Source organism: Lepus europaeus, chromosome 6, assembly GCF_033115175.1.
Source record: "Lepus europaeus isolate LE1 chromosome 6, mLepTim1.pri, whole genome shotgun sequence".
In the NCBI taxonomy this organism is placed as follows: domain Eukaryota; kingdom Metazoa; phylum Chordata; class Mammalia; order Lagomorpha; family Leporidae; genus Lepus; species Lepus europaeus.
The window spans coordinates 884,052-903,652 of record NC_084832.1 but is presented as its reverse complement, the minus strand read 5'-3'; the positions used below and the strand labels follow the sequence as shown (position 1 = coordinate 903,652).

General features: G+C 60.4%; 1 protein-coding gene across 1 annotated transcript; it reads left to right on the top strand.

Annotated features, from left to right (window-relative positions):
- Window positions 1–1,779: 1,779 nt before the first annotated feature.
- Window positions 1,780–16,774, top strand: F7 (coagulation factor VII). Its single transcript, XM_062193923.1, has 8 exons — window positions 1,780–2,052; window positions 3,626–3,786; window positions 12,679–12,703; window positions 12,781–12,894; window positions 14,060–14,200; window positions 14,876–14,985; window positions 15,423–15,546; window positions 15,852–16,774. Exons 1-8 carry the CDS (start codon window positions 1,986–1,988, stop codon window positions 16,442–16,444), a joined length of 1,335 nt encoding a protein of 444 aa, XP_062049907.1. The 5' UTR covers window positions 1,780–1,985; the 3' UTR covers window positions 16,445–16,774.
- The last annotated feature ends 2,827 nt before the right edge of the window (window positions 16,775–19,601 follow it).

The window sequence follows — 19,601 nt, the reverse complement described above, 5'->3', positions numbered from 1 at the left end:
TCTGAGTCCATCGCGTGGTGAATTTCTCTTCACCCACAGCCTCGGGGGCCAGGTGAGAAGCAGGACAAGTGCTCAGGGGGGTTCTCTGCGCCTCCAGCTGAGCGCTGGGCAGCCCTGAGCCCAGGGTCAGGCCAACCCCATGGGGTTGCAGAAGTGGTGTGTGTGAGTGTGGCTTGCACGTGAACAAGTGCCATGTGCAGATGGACAGTGTGCACACACATGAAGTGCGTGTGTGGAGGCGTGCGAGTGTGGCATGTGCACAGAGTGGTGTCTGCAGGTAGCAGGTGTGATTGTGGTACAGAGCCCCGCCCCTGTGCATCACACACACACACTGAGCACCTGGGCGGCCACCACAGGCAGTGTGGCCAGACACATGGTGCCAGGAACAAGCTGCTAAGAGACCCACACGCAGCTCACCAGGAGCCACAGCCATGGGGCTCCAGAGCGACCCCTGGTGGCTGCATGTGGCTGAGGCCATGGCCCCACCTGCCTGGGAGGGAGGAGGCCAGAGCCTTTCATCCAAGGGCCCTCACATCCAGGCCCTGGGTGCGGGGAGAGCAGCCACAGGTAAGCAGTGGTCCCCCACGGGCTGCCCAGAAAGGTGGAGGACGTTCGGCCTGAGCCCCACAGGAGGAACTGAGAGCAGCCAACCTAACTCCAGCTGGGGGGTGAGGGCCGGGTGTCGCCCCTTCTCCCCACTGCTGTCACTCAGGGAGCGCGGCGGGGCAACATCAAACACGAGACGGCTTTGAGAGTGGCCCAGACTGATTGGAAAGCAGGGTGACGAGGAGGGGCGGGGAGGCGGGGAGATGGATCCGCTGGTTCACTCCCCAAATGGCTGCCACGGCCAGGCCTGGGCCAGGCTGAAGCCAGGAGCCTGGAACCCCAGCCAGGTGTCTCATGTGGGTGCATGGGCCCGAGCACTCGGCGCATCCTCCGCTGCTTTCCCAGGCACGTTAGCAGGGAGCTGGATGGGAAGGCAGGCAGCCAGGATCAGACGAGCGCTCTAAGAGGGGGCGTCCCCAGCCGTAGCCAGACCTGCACATGACAGCCCCTGAGCTGCTCTGAAGTCCGCGTGGCTGCCGGAGCTGAGAGCTCCTCGGCTGCTCCCCGGCCAAAAAACAGCAGCTGGACCTCACCGTCAGGCAGGGCCTGGAGCCCAGCTATGGCAGGAGCTGGGCCAGGGCCAGGGCCACCCCTCCTGGGAGGGACATTTACTGCGGGAACATCGACCCCTGGTGTTCTACCAGATGGTTCCAATTCTTTTTTTTTTTTTTTTTTTTTTTTTGGACAAGCAGAGTTAGACAGTGAGACAGACAGAGAGAAAGGTCTTCCTTCCATTGGTTCACCCCTCAAATGGCTGCTACGGCTGGCGCTGCGCCGATCCGAAGCCAGGAGCCGGGTACTTCCTCCTGGTCTCCCATGCAGGTGTAGGGCCCAAGCACTTGGGCCATCCTCCACTGCCCTCCCGGGCCACAGCAGAGAGCTGGCCTGGAAGAGGAGCAACTGGGACAGAATCTGGTGCCCCAACCGGAATTAGAACCCGGGTGCTGGTGCCGCAGGCGGAGGATTAGCCTAGTGAGCCTCAGCGCTGGCCCAGACGGTTCCAATTCTAACACGGGACGTCCACCCCCTGAGAAACCCCCAGCCTCCAGGCAGCCCGGGGTGGGCAGCCAGCCTTGCTGTGGCCGCCTGGGCACAGTGCCATCCGCCGTGTGAACAAAGGACGCGCAGCCAGCAGGGGCCCCAGCCTGGCCGCCCAGGCCTCCCCACACGCTCCCCTCGCTGCACACACTGCCGACCTGGGGGAGCGCAGCTGCTCTGGGAGTGGTGAACCACACCTGAACTCCTGCTGAGGCTGCCTCTGCTCCGCCAGGCCCAGCCAGGGAATTCAGGCCGCCTCCAGCTGCCCTCCCCCTCCACCGAGAACTTTGTCCGCCGTCCCCTGCCTAGAGTCAACAGGCAGGCGGCAGAGGCAGCTCGTCATGGCGCCCCAGGCCCGCGGGCTGGGCCTCTGCTCCCTGCTTGCGCTCCAAGCATCTCTGGCTGCAGGTAGGTGCGGGAGACGCCTCCCTGCCGACGTGGCTGGGGGTCAGCCAGACCACCCCACGTGAAGGGACTTTCCTCCCCCCACACTGCGGGTGTCCAGGCCCCCAGGAAAAGCTGGTCTTGGCGGGTAGCTCCGGCGTATTATGCAGCATGGGACTTGGGGGCTGGCCCCTGTGGGCACCTACCACCCAGTGGGCCAAGTCCAGGGACTCAGGGCGCCCAGAGCATGGGGGAGCCTCACTCTGCTCTCCTGGGCTCCAGGCCAGTTATGGGGTGAGTGGTCGCTGGGCCACAGCCACACTCTCTTCCCCCACAGGGCATGGAGGTTCACTGCACGGCCACTGGGCCTGCTCCCGGCCACAGCTCTGTGACCACAGCCATGCTCTCCGCGAGGTGTGGAGGCCTCGTGACGAAGCCTAATGAGCAAGTCTCGGGTGCACGCACCTGTAGGGTGAGGCATGTAGGCTCTGCTCCAGCCCCACCGTAGCCTTAGCTGCCTCCCTCTCCCCTCCCCTCCCCTCTCTGCACTCAGCACCCGGCTTCCATTCCTGCCACTGCCGGGCTGTCCTCCTGACGGCACCAAGAGCTGCCTCAGGCTCCTCCCAGCAGCCCCTGGGCCTCTTAGAGTGTGCCCCAGGCTCCTGTCACCCCTTCTCAGGCTCACCTGCTGCACACTGGTCCTCCCCCTCAACACTACATCATTCCCAGGCCACCTGCTGTCAGCCCTGAGCGCCTGGATCTCCTCAGCCTGGGGCCCCGGGAGGGCTTTCACGGCCTTGCCTGCACCCTTGGTTGCAACCCTGGCATGGTTTTTAGGAATCTGAACTTCTGTCTCCACCTACACACCTCTGCTAGGATACCAGAGCTAATGAAGCCGCCATCCCTTGTTCAGGAGGGATGGGGTCACCTTGCTGGCCTCCCTGGGGGAACTCGGCCTCCCCAGCCTCCTTATCTGCAGGACACGGGGAACACTCGGTCACCTCCCAGCGACTGCTGGGGTCACCGTGACGGGCCAGGAGGGTGCACAGAAGGGGCTCACTGTTGGCAGCAGGGGCTCAGAGGAGGCTGGACCAGGTCTCAAGCCGAGAGGAATTGGGGCAGGGGAGGGTCCAGGAGGAGGGCGGCCGATGCTCAGGGCTAGGGGCTAGCGAGAGCTGGTGCCGTGGGACCCCGCAGCTGGGGAGATGGGGAGGGAGGACTGTGCCGCCCACCAGCACGGGGCACAGATGAGGGGTTTAGATCCGTATGGTGCCCAGAAGTGCCAAATAATATTTCTAAGAGTATGTGAGCATGTACACATCTCATATGCCAGAGAAGGGAGTATGTGATACACAGATTTTTACTCCTTTTCACCTGACACCACACTGAGGTTGAGTGCTGCCACTGGACACCATCACTCGTGGTTTCAGACTGCTCTTATCAAGCCCTGCCTGGCTGTGTCTGTGCCGGCCTCTGAGTATTTCCTCGGCATAAATCCTTAGACGGCACTGGGAACGGGCGGGGACCCTGAGCCGGCTGGGTGGGAGTGGTCTCTGCGCACCGTGGCAAGCAGGACATAACTGGTCGCCACTCTCAGTCTTTGTAACCCAGGAGGAGGCGCACAGCGTCCTGCGCAGGCAAAGGCGGGCCAATTCTTTCCTGGAGGAGCTGCGGCCAGGCTCCCTGGAGAGGGAGTGCAAGGAAGAGCTGTGCTCCTTCGAGGAGGCGCGGGAGGTCTTCCAGAGCACCGAGAGGACGGTGAGTGTGCCCGCCGCGCCGCGCTGGCGCGCAGACTGAGCGAGGCTGTGGCGAGAGCGTGGGGCTGCGTGGTATCTCAGAGCCCTGGCGCACGAGGTCGCCATATTGGGGCCACTTTGCCCGGAGAATGTCTTCACTTTCCCTTGCAACGCAACCCACCTCTCCCAGTGCCCAGGGCACCCTCCAAGGCCCTCACACCCTCTGCTGTGTGCCACGCATGCGTGCTAATCTTCACATCACACACTGACAATCAGAAAGCACCCCTGACCCGCCCCTTGCTTTCCCATGGAAGTGCCCAAACCCACAAAGCCATGGTGGGACACTGGCCCACATACTTGTCCCTGCAGGGCCCATGGCGGGCACCTCCTCAGGAAAAACGCAAGTGAGGAACAACGCCTGGGGAACCCTGGCTTCTGCCACCCTTGCGGCGGCGACACAGCTGGTTTCAGGACTTCGGGTCTCACATCTAGGGCATGCATTGGCGCATCTTTCATTTTCCTTTCCTTTGAAAATCCTCTTTGAATGCTCTGTCTGGAAGCAATGATGAAGGTGATGCCGAGACAAGGGATTTGGGATCAGGAAGTTGTGCTATGGCCACGAGCTCTGGAGAGACTGGAGCCACATCAGAGCTTGGAGGGATTTCTGCTGGTGACCTGCGACAGCTGGGTCACGGTAGCTGTATCACAGGATTTTTTCAGCACCTGGACTCCTGCACATCTCAAAATGGACAGCTCATGTCGCACTCACAGCACCCACGCCACACACAGAACTTCACTTCACATAGGACCAGAAGGTCACACTCACAGAGCCAAAGCTTCACACCCACAGGACCAGCGTCACACACAGAGCAACCATCAGCTCCCACTAACAGCAGCCTCACACTCCGGACCAACACCGCACATTCCAACAACCCTACACACTCACATTCAACACCACACACGCCCAGGACCAACACCTCACATTCCAACAACCCTACACACTCACATTCAACATCGCACACTCCCAGGACCAACACCTCACACTCCGGACCAACGCCGCACATTCCAACAACCCTACACACCCACATTCAACACCACACACTCCCAAGACCAACACCTCTATTCCAACAACCCTACACACTCACATTCAATACCGCACACTCCCAGGACCAACTCCTCACACTCCGGACCAACGCCACACATTCCAACAACCCTACACACCCACATTCAACACCACACACTCCCAAGACCAACACCTCTATTCCAACAACCCTACACACTCACATTCAACACCGCACACTCCCAGGACCAACACCTCACATTCCAACAACCCTACACACCCACATTCAACAACGCACACTCCCAGGACCAACTCCTCACACTTCCAGAACCAATACTTCACATTCCAACAACCCTACACTCTCACATTCAATACCTTACACTCCCAGGACCAACTCTTCACACTCAGGACCGACATCACACACTTAGGATTAACACATCACACTCGCAGCCCAGCACCACACACTCCCAGGACCAACTCCTCACACTCAGGACCGACATCACACACTTAGGATGAACACCTCACACTCACATTCAACACCACACACTCCCAGGACCAACTGCTCACACTCCCAGGACCAACTCCTCACATTCCAACAACCCTACACACTCACATTCAACACCGCACACTCCCAGGACCAACTCCTCACACTCCGGACCAACGCCGTACATTCCAACAACCCTACACTCTCACATTCAACACTGCACACCCCCAGGACCAATTCCTCACACTCCGGACCAACACCTCACATTCCAACAACCCTACACTCTCACATTCAACACCGCACACTCCCAGGACCAACTGCTCACACTCCACACCAACACCTCACATTCCAACAACCCTACACATTCACATTCAACACCGCACACTCCCAGGACCAACACCTCACACTCCAGACCAACGCCGCACATTCCAACAACCCTACACTCTCACATTCAACACCACACACTCCCAGGACCAACTCCTCACACTCCGGACCAACACCGCACATTCCAACAACCCAACACACCCACATTCAACACCACACACTCCCAGGACCAACTCCTCACACTCCCAGGACCAACTCCTCACATTCCAACAACCCTACACACTCACATTCAACACCGCACACTCCCAGGACCAACTCCTCACACTCCGGACCAACGCCGTACATTCCAACAACCCTACACTCTCACATTCAACACTGCACACCCCCAGGACCAATTCCTCACACTCCGGACCAACACCTCACATTCCAACAACCCTACACTCTCACATTCAACACCGCACACTCCCAGGACCAACTGCTCACACTCCACACCAACACCTCACATTCCAACAACCCTACACATTCACATTCAACACCGCACACTCCCAGGACCAACTGCTCACACTCCAGACCAACACCTCACATTCCAACAACCCTACACATTCACATTCAACACCGCACACTCCCAGGACCAACACCTCACACTCCAGACCAACGCCGCACATTCCAACAACCCTACACTCTCACATTCAACACCACACACTCCCAGGACCAACTCCTCACACTCCGGACCAACACCGCACATTCCAACAACCCAACACACCCACATTCAACACCACACACTCCCAGGACCAACTCCTCACACTCCGGACCAACACCGCACATTCCAACAACCCTACACTCTCACATTCAACACCACACACTCCCAGGACCAACTCCTCACACTCCGGAACAACGCCGCACATTCCAACAACCCTACACACCCACATTCAACACCGCACACTCCCAGGACCAACTCCTCACACTCCGGACCAACACTGCACATTCCAACAACCCTACACATTCACATTCAACACCGCACACTCCCAGGACCAACACCTCACACTCCGGACCAACACTGCACATTCCAAAAACCCTACACTCTCACATTCAACACCACACACTCCCAGGACCAACTCCTCACACTCCGGACCAACACCGTACATTCCAACAACCCTACACACCCACATCCAACACCGCACACTCCCAGGACCAACTGCTCACACTCCAACAACCCTACACACTCACATTCAACACCGCACACTCCCAGGACCAACTCCTCACACTCCGGACCAACACCGCACATTCCAACAACCCTACACTCTCACATTCAACACCACACACTCCCAGGACCAACTCCTCACACTCCGGACCAACGCCGTACATTCCAACAACCCTACACACCCACATCCAACACCGCACACTCCCAGGACCAACTGCTCACACTCCAACAACCCTACACACTCACATTCAACACCGCACACTCCCAGGACCAACTCCTCACACTCCGGACCAACACCGCACATTCCAACAACCCTACACTCTCACATTCAACACCACACACTCCCAGGACCAACTCCTCACACTCCGGAACAACGCCGCACATTCCAACAACCCTACACACCCACATTCAACACCGCACACTCCCAGGACCAACTGCTCACACTCCAGACCAACACCGCATATTCCAACAACCCTACACATTCATATTCAATACCTTACACTCCCAGAACCAACCCCACACACTCCCAGGACCAACTCCTCACACTCACAGACCAGTACCTCACAGTCCCAGGACCAACTCCTCACACTCTAAAATAACCCTTCATACTCCAGTTCAACCCCACACACTCCCGGGACCAACTCCTCACACTCCAGACCAACGCCGCACATTCCAACAACCCTACACACCCACATTCAACACCGCACATTCCCAGGACCAACACCTCACACTCCGGACCAACACCTCACATTTCAACAACCCTACACATTCACATTCAACACCGCACACTCCCAGGACCAACACCTCACACTCCGGACCAACACTGCACATTCCAAAAACCCTACACTCTCACATTCAACACCACACACTCCCAGGACCAACTCCTCACACTCCGGACCAACGCCGTACATTCCAACAACCCTACACACCCACATCCAACACTGCACACTCCCAGGACCAACTGCTCACACTCCAACAACCCTACACACTCACATTCAACACCGCACACTCCCAGGACCAACTCCTCACACTCCGGACCAACACCGCACATTCCAACAACCCTACACACTCACATTCAACACCACACACTCCCAGGACCAACTCCTCACACTCCGGAACAACGCCGCACATTCCAACAACCCTACACACCCACATTCAAGACCGCACACACCCAGGACCAACTCCTCACACTCACAGACCAGTACCTCACAGTCCCAGGACCAACTCCTCACACTCTAAAATAACCCTTCATACTCCAGTTCAACCCCACACACTCCCGGGACCAACTCCTCACACTCCGGACCAACGCCACACATTCCAACAACCCTACACACCCACATTCAACACCGCACACTCCCAGGACCAACACCTCACACTCCGGACCAACACCTCACATTTCAACAACCCTACACATTCACATTCAACACCGCACACTCCCAGGACCAACACCTCACACTCCGGACCAACACTGCACATTCCAAAAACCCTACACTCTCACATTCAACACCACACACTCCCAGGACCAACTCCTCACACTCCGGACCAACACCGTACATTCCAACAACCCTACACACCCACATCCAACACCACACACTCCCAGGACCAACTCCTCACACTCCAACAACCCTACACACTCACATTCAACACCGCACACTCCCAGGACCAACTCCTCACACTCCGGACCAACACCGCACATTCCAACAACCCTACACATTCACATTCAACACCACACACTCCCAGGACCAACGCCTCACAATCCCAGGACCAACTGCTCACACTCCAACAACCCTACACACTCACATTCAACACCGCACACTCCCAGGACCAACTCCTCACACTCCAGACCAACACTGCACATTCCAACAACCCTACACATTCACATTCAACACCGCACACTCCCAGAACCAACACCTCACACTCCGGACCAATGCCGTACATTCCAACAACCCTACACACCCACATTCAAGACCGCACACTCCCAGGACCAACTCCTCACACTCCAGACCAACACCGCACATTCCAACAACCCTACACATTCATATTCAATACCTTACACTCCCAGAACCAACCCCACACACTCCCAGGACCAACTCCTCACACTCCGGACCAACGCCGTACATTCCAACAACCCTACACACCCACCTTCAACACCGCACACTCCCAGGACAAACACCTCACACTCCAAGAATCAACACCTCACACTCCCAGACCAACCCCTCATAGTCCCAGACCAACCCCTCATAGTCCCAGACCAACACCTCACACTCAGGACCAACCCCTCACATTCCCAGGAACAACTCCTCACTCCCAGGAGTGGTCACACATATGACCAACACCTCACACTCTAATAATAACCCGTCATACTCCAGTTCAACCCCTCACACTCATGACCAACACCTCACATTCCAATAACCCTACATATTCCAGTTCAACCCCTCACACTCAGGACCAACACCTCACACTCCCAGAACCAACAACTCACACTCAGGACCAACTTCTCACACTCCCAGAACCAATACCTCCAACTCCAAGGATCAATACCTCACTCTCCCAGGACCAACACCTCACACTCAGGACCAACACCTCACACTCCCAGAACAAACACCGCACACTCCCAGGACCAACACCTCACTCTCCCAGGACCAACACCTCACTCTCCCAGGACCAACACCTCACACTCCCAGAACAAACACCTCATACTCCCAGGATCAACACCGCACACTCCCAGGACTAACACCTCACTCTCCCAGGACTAACACCTCATTCTCCCAGGACCAACACCTCACACTCCCAGAACAAACACCTCATACTCCCAGAACCAACACCGCACACTCCCAGGACCAACACCGCACACTCCCAGGACTAACACCTCACACTCCCAGAACAAACACCTCATACTCCCAGAACCAACACCGCACACTCCCAGAACCAACACCGCACACTCCCAGGACTAACACCTCACACTCCCAGGAATAACACCTCACACTCCCAGAGAGCGACACCACACACTCCCAGACCAGTACCTCACACTCCCAGTACCAACACCTCACACTCCCAGGACCAACACCTCACACTCCCAGGACTAACACCTCACACTCCCAGAGAGCGACACCACACACTCCCAGGACTAACACCTCATACTCCCAGAACAAACACCACACACTCCCAGACCAACACCTCACACTCCCAGGACAAATACCTCACACTCCCAGGACAAATACCTCACACTCCGAGGACTAACACCTCACACTCCCAGGACTAACACCTCAGTCTCCCAGGACCAACACCTCACACTCCCAGAACAAACACCTCATACTCCCAGAACCAACACCGCACACTCCCAGGACCAACACCTCACACTCCCAGGACTAACACCTCATTCTCCCAGGACGAACACCACACACTCCCAGACCAGTACCTCACACTCCCAGTACCAACACCTCACATTCCAGGACTAACACCTCACACTCCCAGAGAGCGACACCACATACTCCCAGACCAGTACCTCACACTCCCAGTACCAACACCTCACACTCCCAGGACTAACACCTCACACTCCCAGAGAGCGACACCACACACTCCCAGGACTAACACCTCGCACTCCCAGGACTAACACCGCACACTCCCAGGACTAACACCGCACACTCCCAGACCAGTACCTCACACTCCCAGGACCAATACCTCACACTCCCAGGACTAACACCACACACTCCCAGAACAAACACCTCATACTCCCAGAGAGCGACACCACACACTCCCAGGACCAACACCGCACACTCCCAGGACTAACACCTCATTCTCCCAGGACGAACACCACACACTCCCAGGACTAACACTGCACACTCCCAGGACTAACACCGCACACTCCCAGACCAGTACCTCACACTCCCAGGACTAACACCGCACACTCCCAGGACTAACACCACACACTCCCAGGACTAACACCGCACACTCCCAGAGAGCGACACCACACACTCCCAGGACCAACACCGCACACTCCCAGGACTAACACCTCACACTCCCAGGACTAACACCTCATTCTCCCAGGACAAACACCACACACTCCCAGACCAGTACCTCACACTCCCAGTACCAACACCTCACACTGCCAGGACTAACACCTCATTCTCCCAGGACGAACACCACACACTCCCAGGACTAACACCTCACACTCCCAGGACTAACACCTCACTCTCCCAGGACGAACACCACACACTCCCAGAACAAACACCTCATACTCCCAGAACCAACACCGCACACTCCCAGAACAAACACCTCATACTCCCAGAACCAACACCGCACACTCCCAGGACCAACACCGCACACTCCCAGGACTAACACCTCACACTCCCAGGACTAATACCTCATTCTCCCAGGACGAACACCACACACTCCCAGACCAGTACCTCACACTCCCAGTACCAACACCTCACACTCCCAGGACTAACACCGCACACTCCCAGGACGAACACCGCACACTCCCAGGACGAACACCGCACACTCCCAGGACTAACACCTCACACTCCCAGGACTAACACCACACACTCCCAGGACTAACACCTCACACTCCCAGAGAGCGACACCACACACTCCCAGACCAGTACCTCACACTCCCAGTACCAACACCTCACACTCCCAGGACTAACACCTCACACTCCCAGAGAGCGACACCACACACTCCCAGGACTAACACCTCGCACTCCCAGGACTAACACCGCACACTCCCAGGACTAACACCGCACACTCCCAGACCAGTACCTCACACTCCCAGGACCAACACCTCACACTCCCAGGACTAACACCACACACTCCCAGAACAAACACCTCATACTCCCAGAGAGCGACACCACACACTCCCAGGACCAACCCCATGCACTCCCAGGACCAACACCTCACAGTCAGGAACCAACTCCTCATATTCCCAGGATCAGCTCCTCACATTCCGAGAACCAACACCTCACACTCAGGAACCAAAACTCCCACTCCTGGGACCAATACCTCACACTCCAATAACCCTTCATACTCCAGTTCAACACCTCACACTCAGGACCAACACCTCACACTCCCAAAACCAACTCCTTACACTCAGGAACCAGCACCTCATATTCCCAGGACAAACTCCTCATACTTGCAGGTCAACATCTCCCACTCCCAGAACCACCTCCCACTCCCAAGACCAACCCCTCCCACTCCTGGGACCAACCCCCTCATGCTCCCAGACCAACACCTCACTCTCAGGACTAACACCTCATGTTAATGGAACCAACACCTCTAGCTCCCACAAGCAACACCTCATCCTTCCAGAACCAACATCTCCCACTTACGACCAACACCTCATGCTCACAGAACTCCTCACACTCAAAGGACCAGTACCTCATGTTCCCAGGATCCACCACACTCCCTCGGAAGTTGGTTTATAAAGAAGTGAGACAGGCAGACCGGATGCAGCCCTTGCTTGTACTTTTACACCACTTCATTTCCAACACCTTTTCTCCATTTCACACCCATAGGAACGCACAGGCACACCACGAGTAGTTGTGCTGGAGTTTAACGTCTTGGATCAGTTTTATCGGTGGACCCTCTCAGTTCACTCTGCTATCACACGTGCCCAGCCCTTCCTCACGTCAGCACCACGTGTGCGAGACCACCTATCCAGGGCTGAGGGGAGCTCAGAGGAGGCAGAGCTCCAACTTGGGAGGGAACATGCCCTGGGGAGGGGGCTTAGAGAAAGGTGCTGCCTCCAAACAAGCCGCCCTCACCTCCTTCTGGAGCCCACGGCAGCACAGGTCAGACGCCCCGGCTGCCTGCACGGTAGCGTCTCACACGGCTCTCCCTCCTTCCTCAGAAGCAGTTCTGGATCACTTACAATGGTGAGTAGGGGACCAGCGGCGCACCTGCCACCCATCAGCCCTTCTTCTCCACATGCGGATGCCAACTCGCTCCACAGATGGGGATCAGTGTGCCTCCAACCCGTGCCAGAACGGAGGCTCCTGTGAGGACCAAATCCAGTCCTACATCTGCTTCTGCCTGGCTGACTTCGAGGGTCGCAACTGCGAGAAAAGTGAGCCTTCCTGCCTGCAGCTTTCAGAGAGGGCCCGGGGGGCCGGGGGGCCGGGGGGCCGGGGGGCCGACCTTGAAGGTCCCGCCACGCTGAGGGCCCTCGGTGGTCACTGTGAAACGCCGACCCTCGGGTCCTCCACATGGGAGAGGGCATAGGTGAGCGCCACCTTGTCACTGCCCGGCTCCCAGGCAGGACCGTTTGGTAGATCAGGAGTGTCTTTCACTTTCCAAACAGTAAATTACCGCAGAGCCTGAGGGTGCCCAGAACCTTCACATTCAGCAGCTGAGCAGGGCTCAAGCCCCCTGCAAGCTGACCAGGAGACTGACGGACTCACTGCAGACAGGGCCAGGCCTGAGCCCCCAGCGCCCTTGCCATGGTCACATCAGCCTCCAGTTCTCAGACCGCAGTGGCAGCCCCTGAACAGTATCCCCAACCCGGAAGTCCCCAGGCCTGGCGCCCAGGGTTCTGTCGGGACTCAGTGATGCATGGTTGGCCTCCCTCCAGCCCCCAAGGCCAGCCCAAGGCTTCAGAGAAATGAAGTCCCAGTCGGGCAGGGCGTTCCAAGGCCCCAGAGGTGGCCTCCCAGGAGCTGGAGGCCAAGGCACCCTGTCTGCCCGGCCACGCCTTTTCCACACTTACACGCTTCAGCACCAAATAGAGCCCACAGAGTGAAGAACCCGGGAAGCAGCTTCCACTGCTCACCTGGGCCTGGCGAGCCTTTGCCAGCCCAGGACAGGCCTGCGCCCTGAGCCAGCTCCAGGTGCCCACACAAGCCATCGGAGCCATGTCCCTCCTCTTCCGCCCAGCCAAGGCCGGCGCTCACAGGACAGGCTCTTCTCTCTGGTCCTCCTGCCAGTGTTCCTCTGGGTCAGGTGGACAGTGTGTCCACAGGGACTCCTGCACTCCCCAAGGCCCTCCCTAATCTCCCACCAGCTGCTTGCCCGGAAGGCACCACGAGATGGCCTGGCATCCCCCAAGTGCTTCATGGCTGGCTGCAGCTACACCCTGGGTGGGCACTCAGATGTGTGTCCCACATCTCCGGGCCCCACCCTCTGGGTCTGTCCCCAGAGCAGGTGGTGCTGAGCTCACCCTGCTCACAGCCATCAAGGCCAGCTTCTGCCAACCCGTGCAGGCCCCGCTCAGCCTGTCCCCTTCCTGTCCCCAGACAAGAACGACCAGCTGATCTGCATGTACGAGAACGGGGGCTGTGAGCAGTACTGCAGCGACCACGTGGGGAGCCAGCGCTCCTGCCGCTGCCACGAGGGCTACACGCTGCTGCCCAACGGGGTGTCCTGCACACCCACAGGTAACAGCACTGGGCCCTGCTGGGCCATGGGCCACGTGGCCGGTCACTACTCCTGGCCTGCGACAAGCTCTCTTGCTGGATGAGAGGTGGGGCGGGGACAGGCTTGCCAGCTGAGCATGTGCTGTGCGCCCACCTCCTGCGAGCGGAGGAGGAAGGCAGGGGGCAGCTCCCTCCCGGGCGTGGGCCCCTCCTAGGGGGCTGCATGGGGCTCCGTCTCCCTCCCAACCCTGACCTGCAGGCTCTGCCAAGGCGCTGCAGCCACAACGGCAGGGCTGTCTGCACAGCTGATGTGGACGGGTGCTTCTAGGAAAAGGGGAGTTTTCTCCAAACCCACTGTTAACAAATGGGGCTGCAGTTCCAAAGCCTTTCCTGGCCCAAGGACATCGCTTGTGATGGCTGCTGTCTGTGGATGCAGCACCACGCACCCCGTAGTGAACCCAAGCACATCTGCCTCCCCTCACAGCCTAGCAGAACCCAGTTCCAGAAAGGTGGGCCCTCTGCACCTCCAAAGCCAGCCCCACCTGTCTCCCCACTCGGCAGCACCCAGCACCAGGGCCTCCCTCACGGGCAGCAGCCGGTGCGCGAGCCTCTCAGAGGATGGGTGTGTGAACCCGGGGAGCCACGGGCACCTTCATCCCCCGACCCCTCCCCACCTCCTGACTCTTCCCCACGCAGTTGATTATCCATGCGGCAAAGTACCTGCTCTGGAAAAGAGAGGCGCCAGCAACCCCCAGGGCCGGATTGTGGGGGGCAAGGTGTGCCCCAAAGGGGAGTGCCCGTGGCAGGTAAGGAGGCCTCCCTGGCCCTGGGCCCACAGAGCCAGGCGCTGCAGCCTCAGCCTCCCCCTGCGGCGCCTTCGGGACGAGCGCAGGGCTCAGGGAGTGTCAGTCCACCGTGCCAGCGTGGCAGCGCCCTCCCTGCTCTAGGGGCGTGGAGGAGAGAATGGAGCTGCCCACAGGGCCCACGTGGCAGCTTCTGGGGTGGGAGCTGGGCCTCGCCTGCAGAGTCAGAGCTGCAGCTCCTCCCGTGTGCACACAGCGGGCTCTGACACCATCACCACGGGCAGGCCGGGGCTGGGCCGGGGCCCCGCGGGAACCAGGGCTGCAGAGACCCCGACCTCAGCCCCGAGCGATGTGCTGGCCAGCCCGCAGTCGCTCAGCAGAGCGGGGGTGTGTGGGGAGCCACGGCCATAGCCTGACCCTCGCCGCCTGCCCTTGCCCAGGCCGCGCTGATGAACGGCAGCACGCTACTGTGTGGGGGTTCCCTCCTGGACACCCACTGGGTGGTCTCCGCTGCCCACTGCTTCGACAAACTCAGAAGCCTGAGGAACCTGACCATCGTGCTGGGTAGGTGCCGTCCTTGTCCCCTCCCACCTGGGGACAGCTCCTGGGGGCTGGGGCCCAGGGCTGAGTCTGCCTCTGTGGCCACCCTGGGCACAGCCTCCTCTGTGCTCCTGGGACCACCCGCAGACTTCACAAGGTTGCCTCCTCCCCTCCCCCCGACCCCGCCACGCTCAAACCAACAGCCCCGAGGAAGATGGGGCCCCTGGGGCCTCCATGAGACCTCCCACCCCACAGGTGCCTGAGAGGCTCCGTTGGTCGCCCTGTGCCCAGGGCTGTGAGCGCTGACTGCCCGGGCTTCCCCCTCCCAGGCGAGCATGACCTCAGTGAGGACGAGGGGGACGAGCAGGTGCGGCACGTGGCACAGATCATCATACCCGACAAGTACGTCCCAGGCAGGACCGACCACGACATCGCCCTGCTGCGCCTGCTGCAGCCCGTGGTCCTCACCAACAACGTGGTGCCCCTCTGTCTGCCCGAGAGGAACTTCTCCGAGAGCACGCTGGCCACCATCCGCTTCTCCCGCGTGAGCGGCTGGGGCCAGCTCCTGTACCGCGGCGCCTTAGCCCGGGAGCTCATGGCCATCGACGTGCCACGGCTGATGACCCAGGACTGCGTGGAGCAGTCTGAGCACACGCCAGGCTCCCCGGAGGTCACGGGGAACATGTTCTGTGCCGGCTACCTGGACGGCAGCAAGGACGCCTGCAAGGGGGACAGCGGGGGCCCGCATGCCACCTCCTACCACGGCACGTGGTACCTGACGGGTGTGGTGAGCTGGGGTGAGGGCTGTGCGGCCGTGGGCCACGTCGGCGTGTACACCAGGGTCTCGCGCTACACCGAGTGGCTGAGCACGCTCATGCGCTCCAAGCTGCGCCGCGGCGTCCAGCGCCACCCGCTCCCCTAGGCCCAGGAGCCTAGGTTCCTCTACAGTCTGGGGGTGAGGGTGTGGCGGAGGGAGGCAGGGAAGGGGAGATACTTGCAGGCTGATAAAGAGACAGGTTTCGGAAGAGGGGGACAGGAAGTCGAGACAGGCCCCGGGGGCAGACCCCCAGCGTCCCCCACAGCCCCTCCTGTCTGCGTGGGCTCTGCCTCACTGCCGGAGGGGAAGCGGCCAGCACACGGACACACACATCTTCTGCAGGAGGCCATTTAACTTCTGGTTTTTCCTCATATGAGGTTCCATCTTCATCTCAAATAAACCAGAAGCATCACCCATGCGCTCGGTGACTCCCTCCAGGTGCCACAAGTGTATGTTGTTTTCATGCAAAAGGCATGCTGGTGCTCCACACAGTTCACACCTGCTCCCCACTGCCCGCAGAGGCGGAGTCTCCCTGTGCTTCTGTGTGACCGCGGCTGCACCACCACGGTCCCCGGCCTCATGGAAATGGACTTTCGGAGCCAGAAGCCAAAGTGCTGGGATGGATGCTCGAGGCTGAGCCTCCCTAGGCTGTGGAGAACGGGGCTCTGTCTCCCGGAAAAGCCCTTTTCACAGGACCCAGCGAGCACCTGCCCCAGACACACAGATCCCCAGGTCCTGCTCTCTGCAACCGCGATGTGTGGGAGGACCCGGCCAGTGCTGTCCTGCAAATGCAGAGCCCCAGGCCACCGCCGGGGAGGCTGTGCAACAAGGAACAGACATGGGGAGCTGGCACAGGTCAGCCTCCCTTAACCCACATCGCCACCCGGTGGTCCTAGATCCATGGCACTGCCAGGTGACCAACAGGTCCTTTAGAGTAGCCCAGGGGTGCACACGACCGCGCGGGGCCACCCAGGGCGTTTCTGGAGATCAAGTCTTGGCGGCTGCGACAGACAGCAGAGCCTGAGGTGTCTCCACGGCCAGCCTCCAGCCGCGCCTCGGCTCCCCCTTCTGCGGAACAGGAGCCTGCGAGAGCAGGAAACTCCACAGCCAGCATGCACGGGCCCCAGCCTGGGCTGAGGGGCAGGCCATGGACGCAACAGGGGCTTGAGCGGGTCCTGGGGGGAGCACTGGCCCCACGCCCAGTGCAACACCCCTGAAGCCGAGCACAACAGAGGAGGGCCCAGAGCCAGGGATGCCTGGGGCCCAGCGACTGTGCGCCCAGCAGGTCAACACGGCAGCACAGAGGACTGGGCATCGCAGGAGCCTGCCACGCCCACACAGGCCCGTCCCAAGGACCCTGCCTGCTGTGTGACAGCAACCCCACTGCCAGAGATCAGCCCCAGTCCCGGCACCAAGCCTGCCCACTCACGCAGCTGAGGGGCATCTACTGGACACCAACTGTGTGCCAGGCACCCCTCGGTAACCACGCTGGACAAGCCCCTGCCTCTCTTCCCTGCTGACTGGGGCTGGGCACCCACAGGGAGAAGAGACTTGACTGCGGTCACCATGTGACACCTCAGAGCTCACCCCCCACACCGGGGTCCTGCATGGCTGTCGCGGGGACACTTGGGCCCTCCCAGCCTCAGGCTGCTCTGTGCCTAGCAGATGGGGGGGTTCCTGGCAGAGCACCCTCCGCCTCCCAGGGGAGGGGTTACCCCTTCCAGAAACGTCGGAGCTGCAGCGAAGGCCATGCAGAGTGGCAGGTTCTCAGATCATCTTGGCCTGGAGCCTGAGTCTGGGGGAGGCTGTGGCAGACACCAGCCTGATGAACCAGACTGACGCCACCCAGAGCGTAGCCCCAGTGGAAGGACTTCAGAGCCACGCTAGGGACAAAGCCAGGCATTGGGCAGAACCTAGGATCAGGTCCCACGTCCTCCCCACGGCTGGGCTCAGGTCCCCCGTCCTCCCCACGGCTGGGCTCAGGTCCCACGTCCACTCCACGGCTGGGCTCAGGTCCCACGTCCTCCCCACGGCTGGGCTCAGGTCCCACGGCCTGGGCTCAGGTCCCACGTCCTCCCCACGGCCTGGGCTCAGGTCCCACGTCCTCCCCACGGCTGGGCTCAGGTCCCACGTCCTCCCCACGGCTGGGCTCAGGTCCCACGTCCACTCCACGGCTGGGCTCAGGTCCCACGTCCTCCCCACGGCTGGGCTCAGGTCCCACGTCCTCCCCACGGCTGGGCTCAGGTCCCACGTCCTCCCGGCTGGGCTCAGGTCCCACGTCCACTCCACGGCTGGGCTCAGGTCCCACGTCCACTCCACGGCTGGGCTCAGGTCCCACGTCCTCCCCACGGCTGGGCTCAGGTCCCACGTCCTCCCCACGGCTGGGCTCAGGTCCCACGTCCTCCCCACGGCTGGGCTCAGGTCCCACGTCCCCCCCACGGCCTGGGCTCAGGTCCCACGTCCACCCCACGGCCTGGGCTCAGGTCCCACGTCCACTCCACGGCTGGGCTCAGGTCCCACGTCCACTCCACGGCTGGGCTCAGGTCCCACGTCCTCCCCACGGCTGGGCTCAGGTCCCACGTCCACTCCACGGCTGGGCTCAGGTCCCACGTCCTCCCCACGGCTGGGCTCAGGTCCCACGTCCTCCCCACGGCTGGGCTCAGGTCCCACGTCCACTCCACGGCTGGGCTCAGGTCCCACGTCCACTCCACGGCTGGGCTCAGGTCCCACGTCCACTCCACGGCTGGGCTCAGGTCCCACGTCCTCCCCACGGCTGGGCTCAGGTCCCACGTCCTCCCCACGGCTGGGCTCAGGTCCCACGTCCTCCCCACGGCTGGGCTCAGGTCCCACGTCCACTCCACGGCTGGGCTCAGGTCCCACGTCCTCCCCACGGCTGGGCTCAGGTCCCACGTCCTCCCCACGGCTGGGCTCAGGTCCCACGTCCACTCCACGGCTGGGCTCAGGTCCCACGTCCACTCCACGGCTGGGCTCAGGTCCCACGTCCACTCCACGGCTGGGCTCAGGTCCCACGTCCTCCCCACGGCTGGGCTCAGGTCCCACGTCCTCCCCACGGCCTGGGCTCAGGTCCCACGTCCCCCCCACGGCCTGGGCTCAGGTCCCACGTCCACTCCACGGCTGGGCTCAGGTCCCACGTCCACTCCACGGCTGGGCTCAGGTCCCACGTCCACTCCACGGCTGGGCTCAGGTCCCACGTCCTCCCCACGGCTGGGCTCAGGTCCCACGTCCTCCCCACGGCTGGGCT

Bases quoted from the DNA above. Each gene is read 5' to 3' on its own strand.
- F7 (XM_062193923.1), top strand. From the start codon at position 1,986: ATGGCGCCCCAGGCCCGCGGGCTGGGCCTCTGCTCCCTGCTTGCGCTC. The intron at 3,787-12,678 runs GTGAGTGTGCCC...CTCCTTCCTCAG, and splicing joins TCCAGAGCACCGAGAGGACG to AAGCAGTTCTGGATCACTTA. The intron at 12,704-12,780 runs GTGAGTAGGGGA...CTCGCTCCACAG, and splicing joins GTTCTGGATCACTTACAATG to ATGGGGATCAGTGTGCCTCC.